The 21,521-nt window shown below is 36.1% G+C and overlaps 1 protein-coding gene across 1 annotated transcript in view; it reads right to left on the reverse strand.

Annotated features, from left to right (window-relative positions):
* Positions 1 to 21,521, reverse strand: part of LOC135142416 (uncharacterized) — a 104,147-nt gene that overhangs the window by 13,311 nt on the left and 69,315 nt on the right. Inside the window, exons 4-13 of the mRNA XM_064074127.1 lie at positions 11,218 to 11,333; positions 10,814 to 11,160; positions 6,020 to 6,202; positions 5,804 to 5,964; positions 5,605 to 5,740; positions 1,721 to 2,449; positions 1,204 to 1,664; positions 891 to 1,143; positions 666 to 832; positions 161 to 614 (exon numbers count right to left, since the gene is read on the reverse strand). Coding sequence (XP_063930197.1) covers positions 161 to 614; positions 666 to 832; positions 891 to 1,143; positions 1,204 to 1,664; positions 1,721 to 2,449; positions 5,605 to 5,740; positions 5,804 to 5,964; positions 6,020 to 6,202; positions 10,814 to 11,160; positions 11,218 to 11,333 — 3,007 coding nt within the window. The remainder of the gene's footprint in view (positions 1 to 160; positions 615 to 665; positions 833 to 890; positions 1,144 to 1,203; positions 1,665 to 1,720; positions 2,450 to 5,604; positions 5,741 to 5,803; positions 5,965 to 6,019; positions 6,203 to 10,813; positions 11,161 to 11,217; positions 11,334 to 21,521) is intronic.

The raw sequence follows: 21,521 nt of genomic DNA on the forward strand, positions 1-21,521 counted from the left end.
CAGTTCACTATGGCATTTAAAATAACCTTAAACCTTGATCCATTCTGAAAGGACCTTGGAAATTATCATCTGTTAAATTATTTTCTCACAACGTGAATTTGAACATTTATTCTCAAATGATGACCATTTTTAATTTGTAGATTTTGCTATCAACACTTACACTTTCCAGCTTCTTCTTCGTCTCCGCAATGCGCTTATTCAGCATCTGCCTCTTCATAACCGTCTCGGGATCGCTCTTGATCTGCTTCACCGCGTTGATCGCCGCCATATTTATATCCGGACTGCGCGTGAAGAACTTGCTGGAAATGGACGTCTTCCCCGGCGTCAACTCCGTCTCGGCGCCGCTCATGCTCTCGAACGTCGACTGCAGGTACTTCTCCCTGCTGCCCAACTGGTCCAACGATTCGGAACTCACGGAGAACAACGACATCGGATTCCTGTCGGTGTTCTCGCCGCTCGGCGTCGACGCCTCGTCGTCGTCGTCGTCGGAATCCTGACTGCCGTACGTCGACGAGGTCTGCTGGATGAGTATCTGCGGCGCGGTACCTTTCTTTTTTCGTTGCGACTTGCGCAGCTCGTCGGCGTCGATGTTGGTGACCGTGAACTCGCTACCGCTGAACGGGGATGATTAAGAGTGTGAAGAACGAAGAAGAGAAATGGGTTACCTGGCTGAGTCTGCTGGATTGGGGTAATACAGGGGTCTGTGTCGGTACTCGTGATCCGAATCGATGTCTCCGTCGTGTGCGGTCGACTCGAAGCCGGTGTCTGTCATCGTGTCCGACATTGTTTCCCTCCGGTTGTCGCCTCGGGTAATCGTCACGTTATCCATGGTCTGGTGGAAAGTGCGAAAAGTGGACTAAAATAGGATGATTCGTGTTTTGGGGACATACCCTTCTGGAAATCACAACCTCCTTGCGAGTTTCCTCCAATGAACTGTCTTTGGAACCGTCCGAATCGAACCTCCTATCCACGGGTAGCGTCAAAGAGCTATTCGCGTAAAAGTTCTTCATTTCTAAGGGGTTGTCGGCCCTTTGAGCCCATCGTCCTTTCGGGACCGCCACGTTTTTGGTTTGTGGCGGCAAATGACTAGTGTCCTCGTTCAATTGTTTCTTGGCCCATTGAGGCAACTGGCCAATACTAAACCTGAAATACCAGTAGTCGGTTGTGTTTATATTTTTGGCGTGGGGCACTCCCTCCACTCACCTATAATTAGCATCCATCTCACTCGCATCGTACATATCCCTGCTCTCGCTCAAAATATCACTCTCCAATGTCTTCCCCTCCCTCATCGCCTGTTGACTCAGTCGCGCGTGCATCGTTACCACCATATCGTGCGGCACCTTCCACACGAAAACACAGCCGTCGCCGCTAGCCGAAATCAGCCGACGGCAGTCGTTCGTAAACCTCAGTCCCGTCGCCAACTCCGAATGCCCGCACATCGTCGCCATGCACTCCCCCGAGTAATAATCGTACACCGACAGCGACTTATCCGTGCACGACGTCGCCAAGTAAATCCCCGACCTGTCAAGAACCACCTTGATCAAAGTCCCGTCGTCACCCGTACTCCCCTTGAAGCTCTTCGTGTGCTTCCCCGTGTTCACGCTATATATACGCACGTTGCGGTCCTGACAAGCCGTGATCACGTGCTTCTGGCCCGTGTCCACCTGCAACCACAATCCCAATACTCTTCACACTCCCCGACAAACCAAACCCTACGTACCTCCATGTCGTACAGCGTCGTTTTTCCCGTAGCGTTGTGATCGCGCGTGAACTGGGGCTTCCCCCCGAGGTCGCTTAACGACCTGAAAATCAAACTCTTGTCGGCGCCGCACGACACCATCTGGAGGTTCCGATGGTGGCTGAGGAACCTCACGGCCGTGATCGATGACGAGTGGTCGTCCAGGGTCTGCAGGAACTCGTATCCGTGGTTGACGTCGAAAACGTGCAACAGCCGGTCCCTACTGGCGCTGGCCATGAGGTTCAAATTCGAGTTGAAGCCGCAGTACTCGAGGCACAGCACCTCGGCGTCGTGGGCTTCTATTTTGCAGAGCTCCTTCATGGTGGCGGCGTCGTGGATGCGGATGTTGCCCGAGCGGTCGCCCGAGGCCAGGTTCTTCCCGTCCGGACTCACCCGAATGCACCGCACGCCGTTGCGGCCGTCGTACGACGTCTCTTGTTTGTCGGCGTTGCTGGTGGATAGGTCTAGGTCCTTGATGTAGGATAGGTCTTTGTCGACGTAGACGACCTTGAGCAATTCGTTGCTGTAAACGTTGGTGCGGTACATTGCTTTGGAGTTGCGGTCGGTGATTTTGTCGAGGCTCCAGACGCGGATTGTGTCGTCGGAACTGCACGTGAGGAAGCTGCCGGGGGGAAGGGGGCTGTTGGGCGGGGCCATTTCTACGCCCCAGATGCAGGCCGAGTGGTAGAGGAATGAGAAGGATTTGCCTACCTATGGTCAAAATATGCAATGTTTAAACATTTCTATTAACGTTGAGGTTTATGAAATTTGTGGTGACGGAAGGCTCAAGACAAGGATCACTACACAAAATAATTCTGTTTCAAACGGTCAGGTTAGGTCAGATTAGGTCAGGTCAGGTCAGGTCAGGTCAGGTCAGGTCAGGTCAAGTCAGGCCAGGTAAAGTCAGGTTATAACAGGTCGGGTCAGGTCAAGATAAGTCAGGATAGATTAAGTCAGGACTAGTCAGGCTAGATTAGGTCAGGACAGGTCAGGTTAGATGACATCAGGTAGGTCAGGTCAGGTCAGGTAAAGTCAGGTCAGATTACGACAGGACAAGTCATGTTAAATTAGATCACGATAGGTCAGTCAAGTCAGCCACAAACCTTGTTTCAAACAGGGTTTGTAGCTGGGATCGGTCAGGTCATGCCATGTCAGAGTAAGTCAGGTCAGGCAATAAGAAAGCCTAGGCACTGGGAAACTTCCACGAAATTCCAGTTTGGGATTGGCTTTATGTTAAATACTATGAATTCACGAAGATTCTAGATCAACGGGGTACAGATTGAAGAATTTCGACTTTAGGATAATGTCCACGTTGAACACAAAATATCAGTAGTGAGAAGGTTCCAGAAGAATTCTTCCAAACGAGGGCAGAAGAAGGTGATAAGGAAATGAAAGGAAGAAAACAGAGAAAGAGAGTATTGAAAGAAACTTTCAAGACGTTCCCAAACGTTCTGTTGACGAAATAGGAGAAAGTTTTGAACGAGTCCTCTAGGTTTTTCTTTTGTAGTTGGAAACGACAGAATCGGTGAACCGAAGAAAGAAAAAATGCTAAAATTCTCCATTGAGAGAGGACGAAATAGAAGAATTTCGACTTTAATGCGGTACCTAGGCATAAAAAAGAAGTTAAGAAGCGCTAGTTTGAGATGCTCCTAGAATAATGCTATTTAGAAGCGAAATTAATTTTCACTGCGAAGGTTCCAAAATCGAGAAAAACACTAGCCCTGGCAAAATGGAATAGTGAAAACAGGACAAGTATGTTGCGGCGACACAATAATAGCTAGGTATGCGAAGTAAAGATAAGCCGCTCTGTAGCCTAGTGGTCAAGGCACCCGCCCGCAAAGTGGGAGATGTGTGGTTCGATTCCCACCGGGACAGTAAACATTTTTCTTCGCTTACCTACAATGTAAATGTGAAATTTCCTCAAAGTTCTAGAAGATACCAGGAAACGAAAGAGTTATTCTTGAAAAGTTCATTCGAAGAAGAATAGAATAGAGATATAGAAATATTTAGATTTCGATGTAAGATTGGGGAACTTGAAAAAATCTTCCAATCGAGAACAGCAAAAGGTAGTAAGATTTGGCTTCAGAAATAGAATGGAAGTCGAAGAGAGAGGACAGTTGACAAAGAATAAGACATTTTTTAAACATGCCATTCGAGAATATTAGCGTATAACTAAAAACCAACAATTGAAGAAGGGTTTCAGATGAATTTCTAGAATATTTCATATTCAAAGACGGTTCTAAAGTAGAAAAAGAGTGTAAGAAGAAACTTCTACGAGGTTCTCACACATTATGTTAAAGAAATATAGAAAAATCAGTAGAGGTTGTATAGAAGCAATTCGTAGAAGATTCTACTTGAAAAATAGAAGACATAGAAGAGAGAATTTCTACTTTAGTGTAGGATTCAAAAAAGAAAAGCTCACAAATAAGTTCAAAAAGATTTTAGAAGAATCAATAGCACATCAAGACGGAAGAAAGAAGTTCAGCAGTATGAGTTCAAAAAGAGAAGAAGTTGATAAACATCGTAAATTCAAGATTCTAGAAGAATTGTGTGAAAAGAAGAAGAAACGAAAACATTTCCACTTTGGTGTCCTACTCAAGTTGAAATGAAAAATTGAAAAATTAGTTGCTGTCCGGATTCGAAAGACTGGAGAACAACCAGAAAAAGAAGAGCTTTTGGAAGAATAAAAAAATTTCTAAAATTTCCATTTTTATATAGGATTGTGGCACAAAAACAAAGTTAAATATCGTGAATCCAAGAAGATTTTAAGCGAATGCGATACTGAAAGAAGCAGAAATAGAAAATATTCGACTTTAAGACAGTATTGACGTTGAACACAAGACTTTCAATGGCGAAAAGATGCTAGAAGAATTTGTCCAATAGAAGATGTAATAGAATTTACACTTCTGCATTACTCTTTGGTGTCCTATCCAAGTTGAAAAAAGGAATTAAATAACCTGAGAAGTTTTTCTAAAATTTGTTGAAAGGCCGAACAAATGAACACAATCAGTTACTGTGCGGACCCGAAAAACTGAAGAAGAATTAGAGAAAGAAGAGCTTTTGGAAGAATACTATTTGAAGAAAAAAACCTATAGAATTTCCTTTTTTATACAGGATAGTGGTACAAAAAAAAAGTTGAATGTCGTGAATCCAAGAAGATTCTATGCATATGAGATACAAAAAGAAACAGAAATAGAAGAATTTCGACTTTAATGCAGTATTCATGTTGAACACTGAGTTTTAATAGCGAGAATATGCAAGAATTCTTTTGGTAGAAAAATTGAATATCCTGAATTCGACATTCTTAAGAATTTTGGGTTGAAAGAAGAAACAAAAAATCCATTTTGGTGTCCTATTCAGGTTGAAAAGAGAAATTAAAAAACGTGAGTTCAAGAAGATTCCAGATGAATTCTATATTAAAGAGAGAAGAATTAACAAAAATCGGTAAAGGGAATCTGAAGAAGTTGGAGAAGGAGAAAAGAAGCAGAAGAATGGGTTGCTCGTTAAGAACGTAGTTCCTGTTATGAAAAAATACGCAATTTGTAGCTGCAGAAATGGTTAAATTTTTTGTACAAAGAAAAATAAGAAAAAAATATATGCAGTAACATAAATGGTTGACTATAAACATTAAATTATCATTTTACTGGTTATTTTATTTATTGCATCAAATCTTTTCCCTCCTTAATTGTTCATTACTTGCGATCAACGTAAATTTGTCCCAAACAACCTAGACCCTCATTTCACCTCTACGCTTCAACAGACAACTAAACAGACCTAAATTTAATTAAATTTCCTCCGCGCCTAAATTATGAACCAAACCGTCAACCTTGCGTGTCTAAACGTCCACCTCGCCCTCCAATACTCACCCTCTTAATATTATATACGTCCCACACGTAGATGGAATGATCATTATATATACTTGTTAGTTTGTGGTTAGTTTCGTTGTAAGTCAAAGCTACTGTATCAGGGTATTTAGCGTCCGGTGGCGGCGAAGCCATGTGACTGCAATCAAAACAAACCCATCGCATTACGAAGTCACTGAACTCCCATAAAAGTGTCACTCACGTTATACTAGTCCCCATGCTGACGTCCACGCCCAAATAGTGCGTCCGCGGAAGCGTCGTGATGAACCGAAGTGTGGCAGGATCAAAGCATCGAATTATTCCTTCGGCACAACCAACAAAAATATAATTTTCACCTACAGTTATACAATTGGCACTTGTTGTCTGAAATCAGAACGGCGATTGTAGTGGCGCGTAATGGACGAACGACGGTACGCACCCTTAATTCTACCCATTTATCTAAAAGTCTTCTATTGTTGAATTCACACAAGAGCCCCGATCGGGTGATAGCGTAGGTGCTATCGCCGCACTGGGCCTTGCCGCAAGCGACATCACAGAAATAATTATTCCTTTGTTCGCCCAAAATGGCCGAACGTCCCATCAGCGGCACCGCCTCCTTGTACTAAAAAAAAAAGAAAAAATCAGACGATTGTTTTGAGAAGGAATGTATGCGCGGCGTTTCGTAGAATTCTGTTTTCTTCTTCAGGCTACAGTATGCATATATAATTAGTATGAATAAGGCGATAATTATGCACAAAGAGATAAATCACTCATGTCAATGGCAAAGAAAGAAGGTTCCAGAACAGGGCTCCGACAAACACCAATCATTTTGCAAATAAGACTTATTTTCCTTTAGCCCAACATTAAGATATTTTGATTCTAAATAAACAAAAATATTCAAAATATACCGACACTTTAAATCGAAATTATTTTACTCGTATTTAGCTGTTTCACTAAATTGTGGAAATTTTGTCAATTTTTTGTTTGTTATGTATTCATTTAAGCTTTCCAACAACATTAAGTTTCGCGTATATATACGATCTTATTTACCGTTCTGAGAAGTTCAGTTTTTCGAAGACAAAATCAATATTTTAAATCGTCAAGTCTTTATGTAATCACAACAAATTCTAACCATGGGTTATTTACGAAAAATTTTCCATCTTACTTCTTGCTAATTTCAGCGTAGAAATAACCTTAAGCATCGCGTAAATATGCAATTTCTTGAAACATCTTACTGAAAAAGATGGGTTTTGAAAAATAATTGCAATATTTTTCATGTTCAAGAATGGTAACGTGGAATATTTTTTATGTAGTCACAACAGACCGTCATTAACTTGGCTTTTTATGGACAATTAGTCATCGTAATGTTTTGTTCCTTTCAGCGTAGAAACAACCTTAAGCATAGCGTAAATATGCGATCTCTTTTAACGTCATATTGAAAATTTTAGTGTTTGAACAATAATTGAAATTTTAAACAATAATTTAAATGTTTAAATTTTCGAAAATAGCACAATGAAATGATGTTTTATGTAGACACAACCACCTTAAGTATCGAGTAAATACGCAATCTCTTTTAACATCATACTGAAGAATTTAATCTTCGAAAAATAATTGCAATATTTTTATTTTTGAAAATGGCATAACGAAATATTTTTTTCTGTAGTTACAACGAACTTTCATTAACATGGATTTTTATAGAATTTTACCATCGTTATTTCTGATTCATTTCGACGTAGAAACAACCTTAAACGTCAATCTCATTTAATAACTTTTTGACAAATAATACCAATGTTTTTAATTTTCGAAAATAAGTAGTACAATGGAATGAGGAATATGTGGAATTTTGTCGTGTTTCTTTATGTATATTTCAAAGTACAAATAACTTTAAGCATTCGAATATATGGAAATATCTTGGCACATCATATTAAAAAAATAGTTTTTGAAAAATAATTGTAAATTTTTTTATTTTTGAAAATGGAAAAATGAAATATTTTTATTTAGTCTCAACAATCCAACATTACAATCGTTACCTTGGCTTTCTAAAGAAATTTTGTTGTATTTCTTGCTCAGTTCAGCGTAGAAACACCCTTTGTTCCGGTTCGAAGTTTGTTTAATATTTTGTTTTGATTTTGTTTGTTATCCCGCGGATTGCTGACAAGTGTATTTTGGTCACTTTCCACTAGAGGCGCCATAGTACCGAGCAAAAGGGCCCGGTACTTGGGGTTGGCGCTGTTATCGAACAGAGTTATCGAGAAACCCTCAGAGAGGTAACATCGCTAAGGTGGGCGTTAAGTGAACGCAGTTGCCATCTTGTGTGACGTCAATCGCGAATTGTTGTCGCGAGACTTAGACACGTGGTTCCTTTGTGCATGCGGTCTACAAACCCCCAACCCAGGAGGCTGAACAAAACAAGGTAGGTGACCTTTTGATGCGTTTGTCAGCTTCGATCCAGATTTTAATATAATTTTTTTGGAATTGTAAAATCGCCGCGAAAAAAGGGTGTTTTCAAAGCCTTTACGTCCAACACCCTTAAACATCGATTTCATTCAATTATTTAAAGGAATGCCTACAATTTTCGAAAACAATACAATTTAATACAAAATTCAGTCTTTGAAAAATAATTGCAACATTTTTCATGTTTGAAAATGGGAGGACGAAATATTTTTTTCTATAATTACAACAAACTCTCATTAGCATGGATTTTTATGGAATTTTGTCATCGTTATTTGTTATTCATTTCACGGTAGAAACAAATTAAATATTTATCTCATTTAATAACTCACCCAAAATTCCAGTTTTTGACTAATTATAGCAACGTTTTTCATTTTTGAAAATAATGAAATGATGACTTATGGGACCACAATAAACAATCATGACCATGGATTGATTCTTAAGGGAATTTTATCTTGGCTTTTTCTGTTTATTTCAGAATAGAAATAACCTTAAGGATTTGGAAATACGAAAATATCTTGGAACGCCGGACTGAAAAATTTAGTCTGTGAAAAATAATTGCAAAATTTTTTATATTTGAAAATGATAAAATTGAATATTTTTATTTAGTCACAACAATCGAGCATTACCATGGCTTTTTAAAGAAATTTTGCTATAAGTATTTCTTGTTCAGTACAGCGTAGAAACACCCTTAAACGTCGATCTTATTCAATACCCTAAAGAAAATTACAGTCTTGGAATAAAAGTATCTAAAGTAATGTCTACAATTTTCGAAAACAGTACAATTTAGTACAAAATTTAGTCTTTGAAAAATAACAGCAATATTTTTGATTTTTGAAAATGGCAAGACGAAATATTTTTTTCTATAGCTACAAGCTTTCATTAGCATGGATTTTTATGGAATTTTGCCATCATTATTTCATATTCGTTTCACCGTAGAAACAACTTAAATATTTATCTCATTTAATAACTCGCCGAAAATTCCAGTTTTTGACTAATTCTAGCAACGTTTTTAATTTTTGAAAATAGTGAAATGATGACTTATGGGACCACAATAAACAATCATGACCATGGATTGATTCTTAAGGGAATTTTATCATGGCTTTTTCTGTTTATTTCAGAATAGAAATAACCTTAAGGATTTGGAAATACGAAAATATCTTGGAACGCCGGACTGAAAAATTTTGTCTGTGAAAAATAATTGCAAAATTTTTTATTTTGAAAATGATAAAATTGAATATTTTTATTTAGTCACAACAATCGAGCTTATCTTGAAAGTCTCCGAAAAATAATTTCAATATTTCTTATTTATGAAAATCGTAAGATGGAATATTTGTTTGTTATTTTTTAATTCACTTCGGCGTGAAAACAACCTTAAGCATACGGTAGTCTTTGTCTTTAATTTTCAAAAATTGTATTCTTGACTTTTTTTCAGAAAAATCCAAATATAAAAAAAAAACTTGCTTTTTTGTGAACAATCATAATCTATAAACTATATAGGATGTTCCATTAAAAAAAAAAACTTTAAATTAAGTCCTTTGTGTATTTGAAAATAATCCTAAACCAGTTTCATTAGAGGGCATTAAAGAATTCAGTGGTCCTCGATAAATAAGTAAGGAATAATAAGACTGTTGGCACACCCTATATAAAAATAATATAAATAATTCTTTATGTTGTAAACAATTGTACCTAACTAAGGCCTTGGATACCAACAATTACTGCGACTATTTTATTATCAATTAATCATAGTATGAAGTTAATTATTTCAATGTAAATTAGCAATTATGTCTAAAATTTTTTTGAATGACAAATTAGTAATTCAGATATCGCAGTTGCTTTATTCCATCAAGTTATAGTCACCTTCAACAAGTGTTCCGATATACCTAAGAAGAAAATTTTTATAAAATCTTCAATGATTTACAGTTGTTATAAAATAAGTATTCCTGTGACAATTAAACCTAAACGACGCGCTAGAAGCACCGTGTGTGTAGTCATGGACCACCTTTTCATTTTTTTAACCTCAGTGATACGAGGTAAGCAATAGTCTTTGCGTTCGACGCCACAAGGTTAATTCTGCATATAAACGACCTTGGTAGACGTCCGACGAGAAATAAATTACTTATTCAGTCATTTTTGGCATTACGGATGACGTGAATGATCGAATTAAGTGTTTTTTTTTAATTCGCTCGTTTCTTTCATATCTATTCATCATAATCATCGTTATGATAATAATAATATATCATCAGCCGACGTAAATTACAAACACCGTAATCTTAATTTTTTGTTTATACATCATCTACTAACAAAGGTAGTCGCATATTTCGACGAATTGTTGAACATCAAGCCTGTTGGTGTTAGCAGTTAACTCGCTGGCGCCCAAGATCACACTAAATCGGTTCATTTTTAATTACAATGCTTTCATTCCTTTACAGGTATGATTCTCAGGTCATTACTTCTTGAAGATTTCGAATTCTTCGCTTCCTTATATGGGTTTCGAACGACAAACTTAGCACAATCTCGACTTGTCATCAGGAAAGGTGACAAAACTGTTGCTTCACCAACAGGTCTACCTTCCATCAGACCCCATATGTCAATGTGCTATATATCACTTTCCCCGTTTTCATTATCATTTCTCTTTGGAATGAATCCTTCTCTAAAGGTCGTTGTTTATTTTTATTTAAATTAGACACACACGATGTCAAAGTTTCAATAAAATTATAGTGTGATTTTATAACACCGAGGAACAAAAGCCTGAAGAAGAAACTCCCGAAAACCCACTCACCTTCGACTTCCCATACTCCAAATACCAGAACTTCACGTGCCGGTTCCCTACCGTCACGAAATAGCTCCCGTTATCCGCGAACGCCACCGATTTCACTTTCGTGCTAACTTTATTGCTAGCCACCTTGATGTTGTTCTTCCAGTCCCAGACGTTCACGATCATGTCGTGCTGGGTGCCTACGCTCACCACGTACTTGCCGGAAGGCGAGAAGGCGACGCAGTTCACGCCGTACTTGTGACCGGCGAATTCGGCCACCTGTTGTGGCTGGGGCGCCAGGCCAGGATGGCCCGGAGTCGGGTCCGAGTACAGGTCCCATACTCGTACTGCGGGTTGGTGGCCGCATTCGCCTGCGAGCGAAACCAACATTAATCGAGCTCGTCGGCGCGTCTTTGACAAATGCTCACCTGTCACTACGTAACGTCCGCACGAGGAGAAGGCCAGCGACGTGATGGTCTTGCGGGAGGTGTTGATTATGTGATGCTGTTGCTCGGTTTTGGTGTTGAATAGAACGACCGTGCATCTGAAATTAAACAATGGACAAAATGTAGGCAATCACATATTTTAGCTATATTTTTTGGGCTTAAGGGTGAAATACACAGTCGTCACTCGTGCAAGACTCATCCTAATCTAATCCAACTCACTCGGTTCGATTTAAAAATATGAGATACATATATCGCTTAAAAATGTATTCCGAATTAATAAACTTGAGTCCGGGGGATCTCCATATTTATATTCCTGTCTACTGTGCAGTTTTTATTAAACAAAATTATAAACTTATAAACTAAAAAAAATCCGCAAATCAGGTAAACAACTCCAGAACCGGTATTCTACAATTAAATCGGAGAACCACTATTTTAGTAGCGTTGTTGTGGTACCGAATACAAGTCTTTGGTCGACTTCGGTTCCCGTTGCAGTTGCTGTTCCCGCTGACGTTGCTTTTAGAGTTGAAAATTGTCATTTATAAACTTCGTTGCCAAGTCGTCGTCGATAGTAACTTTGATGTCCAGTTCTTGGCGTATTTAAAGGGGTTGTAGAAAAAACATTTTAGACAAGTTTCTTGTTGTCGAAATAAGTCTACACATATTAAGAAAAAAGAAAAAGGCAAAATGGAGCCCCGCCCGCCCACCCACCCTATCTCAATTGTAATATTTTTTTTTATTCGTCGTGAGCCAAGACGGCGGAGCTTAACAAGCGGAGCAAAATCCTTATTTCTCTAAGAGAAATTAAAAACAAGTTTTTGAGTTTCGTGTTGCCAATAAAGCCAAAGATTATAACCCACCCACACCCACCCCGATCTCAATTCTCAATTGTGATGACTTTTTCATTATTTTTTTTACAAGAATTTACCATTTTAAGCATGTTTTAAGTTTCCTGTCCCGAAAAGACGACTACGTAGGTAATATTAAGCAAAAAAAGGCAAAAAAGATCAGCACCGCCCACCCGCCCTATCTCAATTGTGATGATTTTTTTTAATCATTGAGAGACAAAGGAGCGGAGCTTAACTGCAAAATTCTGATTATTTCTCTACAAGAAATTACCATGTAAGACATGTTTTTGCGTATTGTGTTATTCAAAGAGTATATTAAGAAAAAAATAAAGGCAAACATTAAGCCCCACCGACAGCTGCCTTGATCTAAATAGTAATGAAGTTTTCATTCGTTGGCAGACCTAGGGGCGGAGCCTAATTGCAAGATCCATATTTCCTAAAAAAAATTACCATTTTAAACGTGTTTTAAATTTCTAAGAATAAAAAATCATCATAATTCAGATGGGGTGGATGGGCGATGTTTACATTTTACCTCCTTTCTTAATATACATAGTATTGGTTCACGGCGAATAAAAAAAAATCATCACAATTGAAATAGGGTGGGTGGGCGGGCTTACATTTTGCCTTTTTGTTTTAATATAATGTGTAGACTTCTTTTCACAACATGAAACTTAAAACATGTTTAAAATGGACAATTTGTATAAGGAAATATCGATTTTGCAGTTAGCCTCCGCCCAATAATTGCCAAATCCATAATTCCTTGCAAAAACGTACAATTTTTTCCGTGTTTTAAGTTTCTTGTTCTGAAAAGATCGCTTTGTATATTAAGAAAAAAAAAAGCAAAATATAAGTCCCGCCCACCCGCCCTATCTCAAATGTGATTACTTTTTGTGTAATCGTCGAAAGGCAAAGGAGCGGAATTTAAATGCAAAATTCTTAGTACTTCTCTCTCTACAAGAAATTACCATATAAGACATTTTTTGATCGTCGTGTTATTCACGTCCCACACATAGCTGCCTTGATCTAAATAGTAATGAAGTTTTCATTCGTTGGCATACCTAGGGGCGGAGCCTAATTGCAAAATACATATTTCCTGACAAAAATTTACGATTTTAAAGGTACTTTAAGTTAAAAAAAAAATCATCACAATTGAAATTGGGTGGGTGGGGTTTATATTTTCTCTTTTTTTCTTAATATACATAGTATTATTTGTTGCAAAAAGGTACGATTTTAACCACGTTTTAAGTTTCTTGTTGTGAAAAGATGGCTGTGTATGTATATGTATCTCAATTCTGTTGATTTTTTTTATTCGTCATAAACCGAGGGGTGGAGCTTAATTGTAAAATTCTGCTACGTTTTGAGGTTTTTGTAACTAGAATTTATTTGCTAATCTCTAAAAATTAGGCAACGTCATTCTAAAGTTCGGCAAATATCACTTGTTGGGTTTACATTGGATGTTAAAAAATAATGAATATATAAATCGATTTATCGAGAATAGTTCTGTTTAAATATTTGTGTGGTTTGTTTCTCATGTTATATTTTGCCGCAACAAGAGAATCATCTACGTTTTTATATATTGGTACGATGAGCGACTAAAACTCAACAATTTATTTCTTAATAACTCGAATTACACGACTTACTATTATGTACAAAATAACTTCGCAACTTAAATGCATTCGCTCACTCGACTTCTTAGCTGAATGAATCATTCCCGAAAGTGACGTCTATTTAAATCCTTATTTCGACGATCGAGCTCTTTCTCGAATTGGGCATTCGCGACTTCCGCTTCCAGGCTTTTCGAGCGCCGCTTCGAGACTTTTTCCAGGCCCGTCGCGACATCCGCTTGCAACCGCGCGGTCGATGAGTCAGACTACATACGAGAAGAAACGCGTATATACTAGAAGACCCATAGGCATAGTACCGGGGCGGCGTATGGGTTTATTTCGTAACAATATTATTTATTTCATAATTACTGTTAGTGTCCATTTGCGTCAACTTTTTAAATCAACAGGGTATTGTGTTTGTAATTTTTTACGAGAATTCCAAATACGAGATCGAATATGCTGGGTACATATGTTTTATAGTATAGTTGCCTCAATCTGACTCCGTTTTTATGGCATTGCAATCTCAATTACCGCAAGTATTAGGAACTCTATTGAAAATGTAAATATCACTGTTTTACTAGATGAATTCCTCGCAAACTAAGAAAAATGCATTTGATGGTTTCATTGTTTTTATATTCAAAGGACGTTTTAAAACACTATTTAATGTACTGAAAAATTATACCCTTTTGTATTAAAAGAAAAGAAAATTGATGTCATTTCCGGCGAAATTGAATACGCCGCCAGTAATGTATCCATTTAATAGCCTGTGTTACATATATTGAACATGCCAAATTTCAGTTTTTTATGTTTTAAAAATTAATTAAGATATTTGAGTGGAACGGATATACTGGAACACCCGGTATACATAATATAATAAAAATAAATATGTAGGCGAGATTGGGCGCAACAAGTACTTTGGAACGTTCTAAAGGTTGTAGCCGTTCTGGTTGGTGAGAAGAAACTCATGCTCATTTTTAAATGAGACCAGGGGAGAGCGAGGCTCGATGATATTTACGACTTACATTCACTAGCTTAAAATGAACGTGGTTGTGTATTTAGAGCGCAAATTAATACTTTACTAGCAAAGATAGTTATTTTGATTTTTTTTGGAAAGTATTCTTTGAAACATCGAGATTAAATACTTTGCCATTAATTACAACTGAGTACAATTAACGCTTAATTAATTAATTAATTAATTAATTTCTAATTAGAAATCTTAATTAATTAAAAACACTACAAAGTAAATGATAATTAAGATAATTAATTCGTATTCATGTGAATAATTATAAGTTGCAGGAATTCGAATTAACTACTTACAATTTGCTTGAAAAATTTTAGAAAATCTCTACTAAGCATTCCAATGTATAAATAAAAGTTGCTTTAGTTGTTAACGAATTAAATTGTTTTATTTTGAAGATTCTTTCAGGTTATTTTGAATTTGCAATTGAATTATTGTCACTGGAACAATGTGTTAATTTCGGCAAAAAAACTCAAAGACAGGAAATGTCTAAAACCATTGACCCGTGGTTGATAAACAACTCTTTGACATTCATGTGAAAAATTATGGTTTTAAATTACAATTATCTGTACAGAAGCTGAAAAAACATTGAAGAGCATTTAAACCTAAGATAAATACAATAAACTAAATATAGACAATTCATAACCACCTTATCTGCATTATCTTCATGTAGACTGAGTGCACCCGTTGTATTAATAAAATTTCTACTGAATAATGTGCACGTCAATGTTGTAGTTGTATTTATACCGTGCGATTTTTTGTCAAGTTTTGCTGCCCATTGAAAACAGGAAATTGATTATTGTCATATTCAATTTCATCTATCAATATGCTGTTTTTAATGATTTTTTTTTGGCCAGTGTATTCTTTATTTTTAAATTATCCACCTCGATCACCTGATTTGACACCTGTAGATATTTCTTATTCCCGACTTTGAAAAACACTGCTTTTAAATAATCAATGGATACAGTTGAAGACCAAAAAGTGAGGATCATACATATGAGTGTGAGTGTTTCGCCGGAAGTTCTTACTCCATTTAAGAATATGAAACGCCAAGTCAATTTATGTATCATAGCTGGGGGTCAACACTTTCAGCAGTTGTTGTAAATTCAATTAAGCATGTTACTTATCATATATAAATCATTTTAAATCCAACCAGGATTTAATTCGTGTTGACATAACATAACCTAACTTTCTAAGTTCAGCCACAGACAACCCTTATTCAGGTTATGTTGTCAATAATACTTTGCTGAACAAAGTGAATTAGGCGCTAAATTCATTAAAATTTTATAATTTTTTAAAATTAAAAACTGTGTCGAGTTACGACTTGTTCTCGGGTAACTATATGAAAATTTAGTTATACTATAATATTTCTAACTGGTACAATTATCTCCAATTAATTAATCAATTCGTATTTCATTATAGTTAATTCCTTGTTTGGAGTTAGCTATTAGTAACTAAATTCAATTAATCAACTGATTAGTGATTGGTTATTATGTAATTACGATTTATGCACTAATTGTATTTAATTACAGTTGAGTACAATTAATAACTAATATTAATTAATTAACAAAGCGCTGTGATGTTACCGTTAGATCTCCGATTACAAATAAACCTAAATCTACCTCTCCTCTTAAACAAAAAAACGGGGTGCCTCTAATCACGTTTCAAAGCAAAGCTAAAAAAAATACGTCCTCCTTTCAGTCCTTTCAACCGTTTTTGTTTTTTCAACAAAGTCGAACCGTTACAGAGATACTTCCGACGGATTTACTCGCCGGAACACCCTGCGTTCAAGCATTAGTCAGATCGTATCTGTAGAAACCCGATCAAATTTCAAAATAAGATAGAATTACAGTATGCTCTATTACCGCGAAGGTGAGAATCACGATGAAAAACACAGCTTCGTAGTTACATGACACATAATTATTTTTAATTTGTTGAAATGCAACATACTTTTCCGGACGTGTGTCGACGACGTTGTTTAAAGAACCTTCATTGTTTATTTCTTTTCGATGGGTAAATTACGCTAATTACTACTAATAAGCCCAGACCGGTTCCCACAAAAAACTATTGTTTGTGGGTACAACTACATTATTGAATGGATGTTTTGTGAAGGTTACGATCATTTTTTGTATATCTACATGTCTAGTATTCTCTGTGTCACTGTTTTTTACGGACACCATACAAAATTTTTTTTTTCAAATTGCTACAAAAATTTGTATGTTTGTTCCTATAGTAACAACAGTTTTTTAAAATAATTTTCAAGTACATAATTCTTACGTAATCTTGATTTTAATACGGGAGACTAACCTGCCGACAGCAGATGGGTATTTCCTCCATTCGTCTTCGTGAAATCACCTCCATGAATAAAATTATCTTCGTTTGAAATTAAGTATCTATAATCATCATTAAATTTTTAAATAAAAGTTAATTTAAGACTAATTGTAGGTGACCTTTGTGGCTGTTTAAAGCTTTCTAATATAAGACGATATCATGTAAGTTTTAAATTAACAACAAATAAAATAAATTCTTATTTATGGAGTCAAAACAGTAAATCCCAGGTGTTTCCGCTATTTTTCTCATAAAACTAAAAATTCCAGATGCAATAAATCACTGGTTTGCGAACAATGAAAAATGCGTACCTAAATTCACATTACTGAGAAAGTAAAACAATTCAACTAAAAATCATAATTAAAAAATCTTCATTCAAGTCCAACTCAAAATTAGACACAAGATTTTATCAACAAAAGACTCAACTATTGTTCCGTATTATTATTACACAACTTTATTTTTAAAAAATCGGTGAAGTAGCATTTTTGACCGGAGGTGTGAAAATGAAGCTCGAAATATAGCGATCTCAGAATACCAGCGGTTCATTGTATTTTATAATAATGGAAAATACGCTTAAACAAGTGGCAGGGAAAAACTGCGCGTGGAGAAATTCTGCGTAAAATTGTAAGTTTCGTAAACCTGTCAAATCCAGAACGCTACATTCGTCGTAGCTTCAGGCGGTCGTCGGTTACTCTTTTAGTCGATGCAGCTGAAGATATATGTACTAAATATATCAAAAGGTCACGCCGGGTAGAAATTCACTACAGTTATATAGACGTCCACAAACTCTAACATTGTATGGCAAGGTCCTATTGTGGCAAAGTTAAATACCCCTACAAAGACAGTTGGAATAAGGGCAATAAAGACCAGTCCGCACGGATACATGTCCTAGACGAGTATTAAGACAAGACTGGCGCCGTATTACTGAGTGTTTAATCCTATACAGTTGGCGTGGAGCGATTTAAAATGAGAAGAAAAAAAAAACACAAGATTAAGCGACAAAGTCAAGACTTGTGGAGGAACTGCATTAGACACGTCACGAAATTGAACATTCCTATGTATCATCAGTTTCAAGAATTCGGTATTATTGTCAACCATGAAACCAGCGACATTTTTGAATACGATTTAGGTACTGCAAATTTCGATCAGTATTTCAGTGACTCATTTACTTAATGTATACCTTTCTGGGTGGTTAAAGGCTGGCAAAGATTTTCCAAGGCGATATGAAATGTCGATTACCAAGTACAAGTTTGGGGTTCCAGCAAATCCTACTCACGTCCTCGAAGACAAAGCTGTCGCGTAACCACTGAATAATGGGTGTGCGTCATATAACAAACGAGAGGGTGAAAGGTGAGTACCCAACGTCTTAAAGCAGGGTCAGATAGGCTAAACGATTACACTCCGACAGAAAATTCTGGTATATGTTGTAGGTCTACGGAATGTGCAGGGTATTAGCAGTAAAAAAATTGGTCGAAACTTGTTTCGACAGAATTTCTCTCGATCCTAAAGTACAGTGAAACATATCCAACATTCTCGAGTGTTTATTTGTCTTAATACATCGAAAGAAAGTCACGTAGAAATTATTATTATTATAAAGACGAGTTTTTCACATTTTCGAGGAAATGGGGTGACTCGTTCTTAATTTGACCAATAAGAAATTGGTAAAGAAGTCGCAGCGTATTACCAATGCAAGAAAAAAAAGTAAACGGCCAAAATTCGGCATCGAACCACTACCGCAATGTCGCACGGATTCGCTGACCGTCTCCGAGTTTTCAACTTGCCGCTATGCCACGGGAACTCCTGTCCTGTGTTGGTAATATACGCGTATTGAACCTTGGAATTATTTTTGCGAAAATTTGACCGTTTAGCGAAAAAACTGAAAACGGATTCGCACACTAGAAGTATAGGAGTATATTTTTATATAACATTAAAATTATTTTAAAATACCATTCAATGAAATGACGTCATCAAATTGTTAGTGGGGATAATTATCCAAATTTTGGGTAGTATTTAACCATCTACATGATATTCTTAATATACATACAAAATTTGACAACAATCGGTCCAGCAGTTTCGGAGATTACTTGTCTAATAAGTGGATACAGACACCAGACAGACAGACAGACAGACAGACAGACAGACAGACAGACGGAAACGGGAGACTACTTTTTTCGTACTATAGGGGTCACGAAACATCAAGAGAACATAAATGTGCCACTTCGTCCGATGGATTCGATTATTATATTTCCTTAGCTTACGCTCGGGAACTGCGACAGAATTTCCCTCGCCCATAAAGTACAGCTTGTCAAATCCAGCTCTTTCGAAAAATTAAAAGATTTGATTTTGCGAATTTTATTGTTTTTGCTTCTCGAGCGTAAGCAAAGGAAGTATTGTAATCGAGTCCGTCGAACGACTCTCTACTTTTACGTTTTCTTGATCTTTCATGACTTCTAAAAAACGAAGAAATAGGTCTCCCATTTCCATCTGTCTGTTCGTCTGTCTGCCGTCCCGGATTTTTATAAGACAGATAATCTCCGAAATTACTGGACCGATTGTTAAATCCTATCTAAAATGTACAAAATATGATGAGTCCGTACTTGTGATATATCACTCCATCCATATTTTTTGGATTTGCATATACAGGGTGACTCAAAAAAATTAATGAATGCGTAAATATATTTTACTAATTTATTCAGGAACTACAAAACCGAATGCTTTGAAATCTTGAAGATGTTTTAAAATTATCATAAGCATGGTAAATTTTTGATCAAAATGTCGTCTCCCCTAAAAAATTATGACGTCACCACAAAATTTTGCTGCATAAATCCTATCTAAAATGTACAAAATATGGTAGTCTCTTCTTGTGATTTATCATTCCATTCAATTTTTTTTTGATTTGCATATACAGGGTGACTCAAAAAATTAATGAATGCGTGAATTTATTTTACTGAGTTAGTCAGGAACTACAAAATCGAATGCTTTGAAATCTTGCAGATGTTTTAAGCTTATAAAGAGCATAATAAATTTTTAGTCAAAATATATTTGGTTATCTTTTCCAAAAAACTGATGACGTCAGCTCAAAAGTTTGCCGAATAAATCCTATCTAGAATATACAAAATATGATCTTGTGATTTATCATTCCATTCATATTTTTTGGATTTGCATATACAGGGTGACCCAAAAAAATTAATGAATGCGTAAATGTATTTTATTGATTTAATCAGGAACTACAAAACCGAATGCTTTGAAATCTTGAAGATGTTTTAAAGTTATCATAAGCATGGTAAGTTTTCGAGCAAAATGTATTTACTCATCCCCCCTAAAAAATTTATGACGTCACCACAAAATTTTGCTAAATAAATCTTATCTAAAATGTACAAAATATGATGAGTCTCTTCTTGTGATTTATCATTCCATTCATATTTTTTCGATTTGCATATACAGGTGACCTAAAAAAAATAAGTAATGTATTTTATTGATTTAATCAGGAACTACAGAACCGAATGTTTTGAAATCTTGCAGATGTTTTAAGGTTATAAAGAGCATAATAAATTTTTTAGTCAAAATATATTTGGCCATCTTTTCCAAAAAACTGATGACGTCAGCTCAAAAGTTTGCTGAATAAATCCTATCTAGAATATACAAAATATGATCTTGTGATTTATCATTCCATTCATATTTTTTGGATTTGCATATACAGGGTGACCCAAAAAAATTAATGAATGCGTAAATGTATTTTATTGATTTAATCAAGAACTACAAAACCGAATGCTTTGAAATCTTGAAGATGTTTTAAAGTTATCATAAGCATGGTAAGTTTTCGAGCAAAATGTATTTACTCATCCCCCCTAAAAAATTTATGACGTCACCACAAAATTTTGCTAAATAAATCTTATCTAAAATGTACAAAATATGATGAGTCTCTTCTTGTGATTTATCATTCCATTCATATTTTTTGGATTTGCATATACAGGTGACCTAAAAAAAATAAGTAATGTATTTTATTGATTTAATCAGGAACTACAGAACCGAATGTTTTGAAATCTTGCAGATGTTTTAAGGTTATAAAGAGCATAATAAATTTTTAGTCAAAATATATTTGGCTATCTTTTCCAAAAAACTGATGACGTCAGCTCAAAAGTTTGCTGAATAAATCCTATCTAGAATATACAAAATATGATCTTGTGATTTATCATTCCATTCATATTTTTTGGATTTGCATATACAGGGTGACCCAAAAAAATGAATGAATGCGTAAATGTATTTTATTGATTTAATCAGGAACTACAGAACCGAATGTTTTGAAATCTTGCAGATATTTTAAGGTTATAAAGAGCATAATAAATTTTTAGTCAAAAAATATTGGGTTATCTTGTCCAAAAAACTGATGACGTCAGCTCAAAAGTTTGCCAGATAAATCCTATCTAGAATGTACAAAATATGATGAGTCCTGTACTTGTAATTTATCATCCCATTCATTTTTTTGAATTT

This window comes from Zophobas morio, unplaced genomic scaffold (assembly GCF_036711695.1).
Source record: "Zophobas morio isolate AGI-343-1 ecotype UQ-CSIRO unplaced genomic scaffold, CSIRO_AGI_Zmor_V1 ptg000046l, whole genome shotgun sequence".
Lineage (NCBI taxonomy): Eukaryota > Metazoa > Arthropoda > Insecta > Coleoptera > Tenebrionidae > Zophobas > Zophobas morio.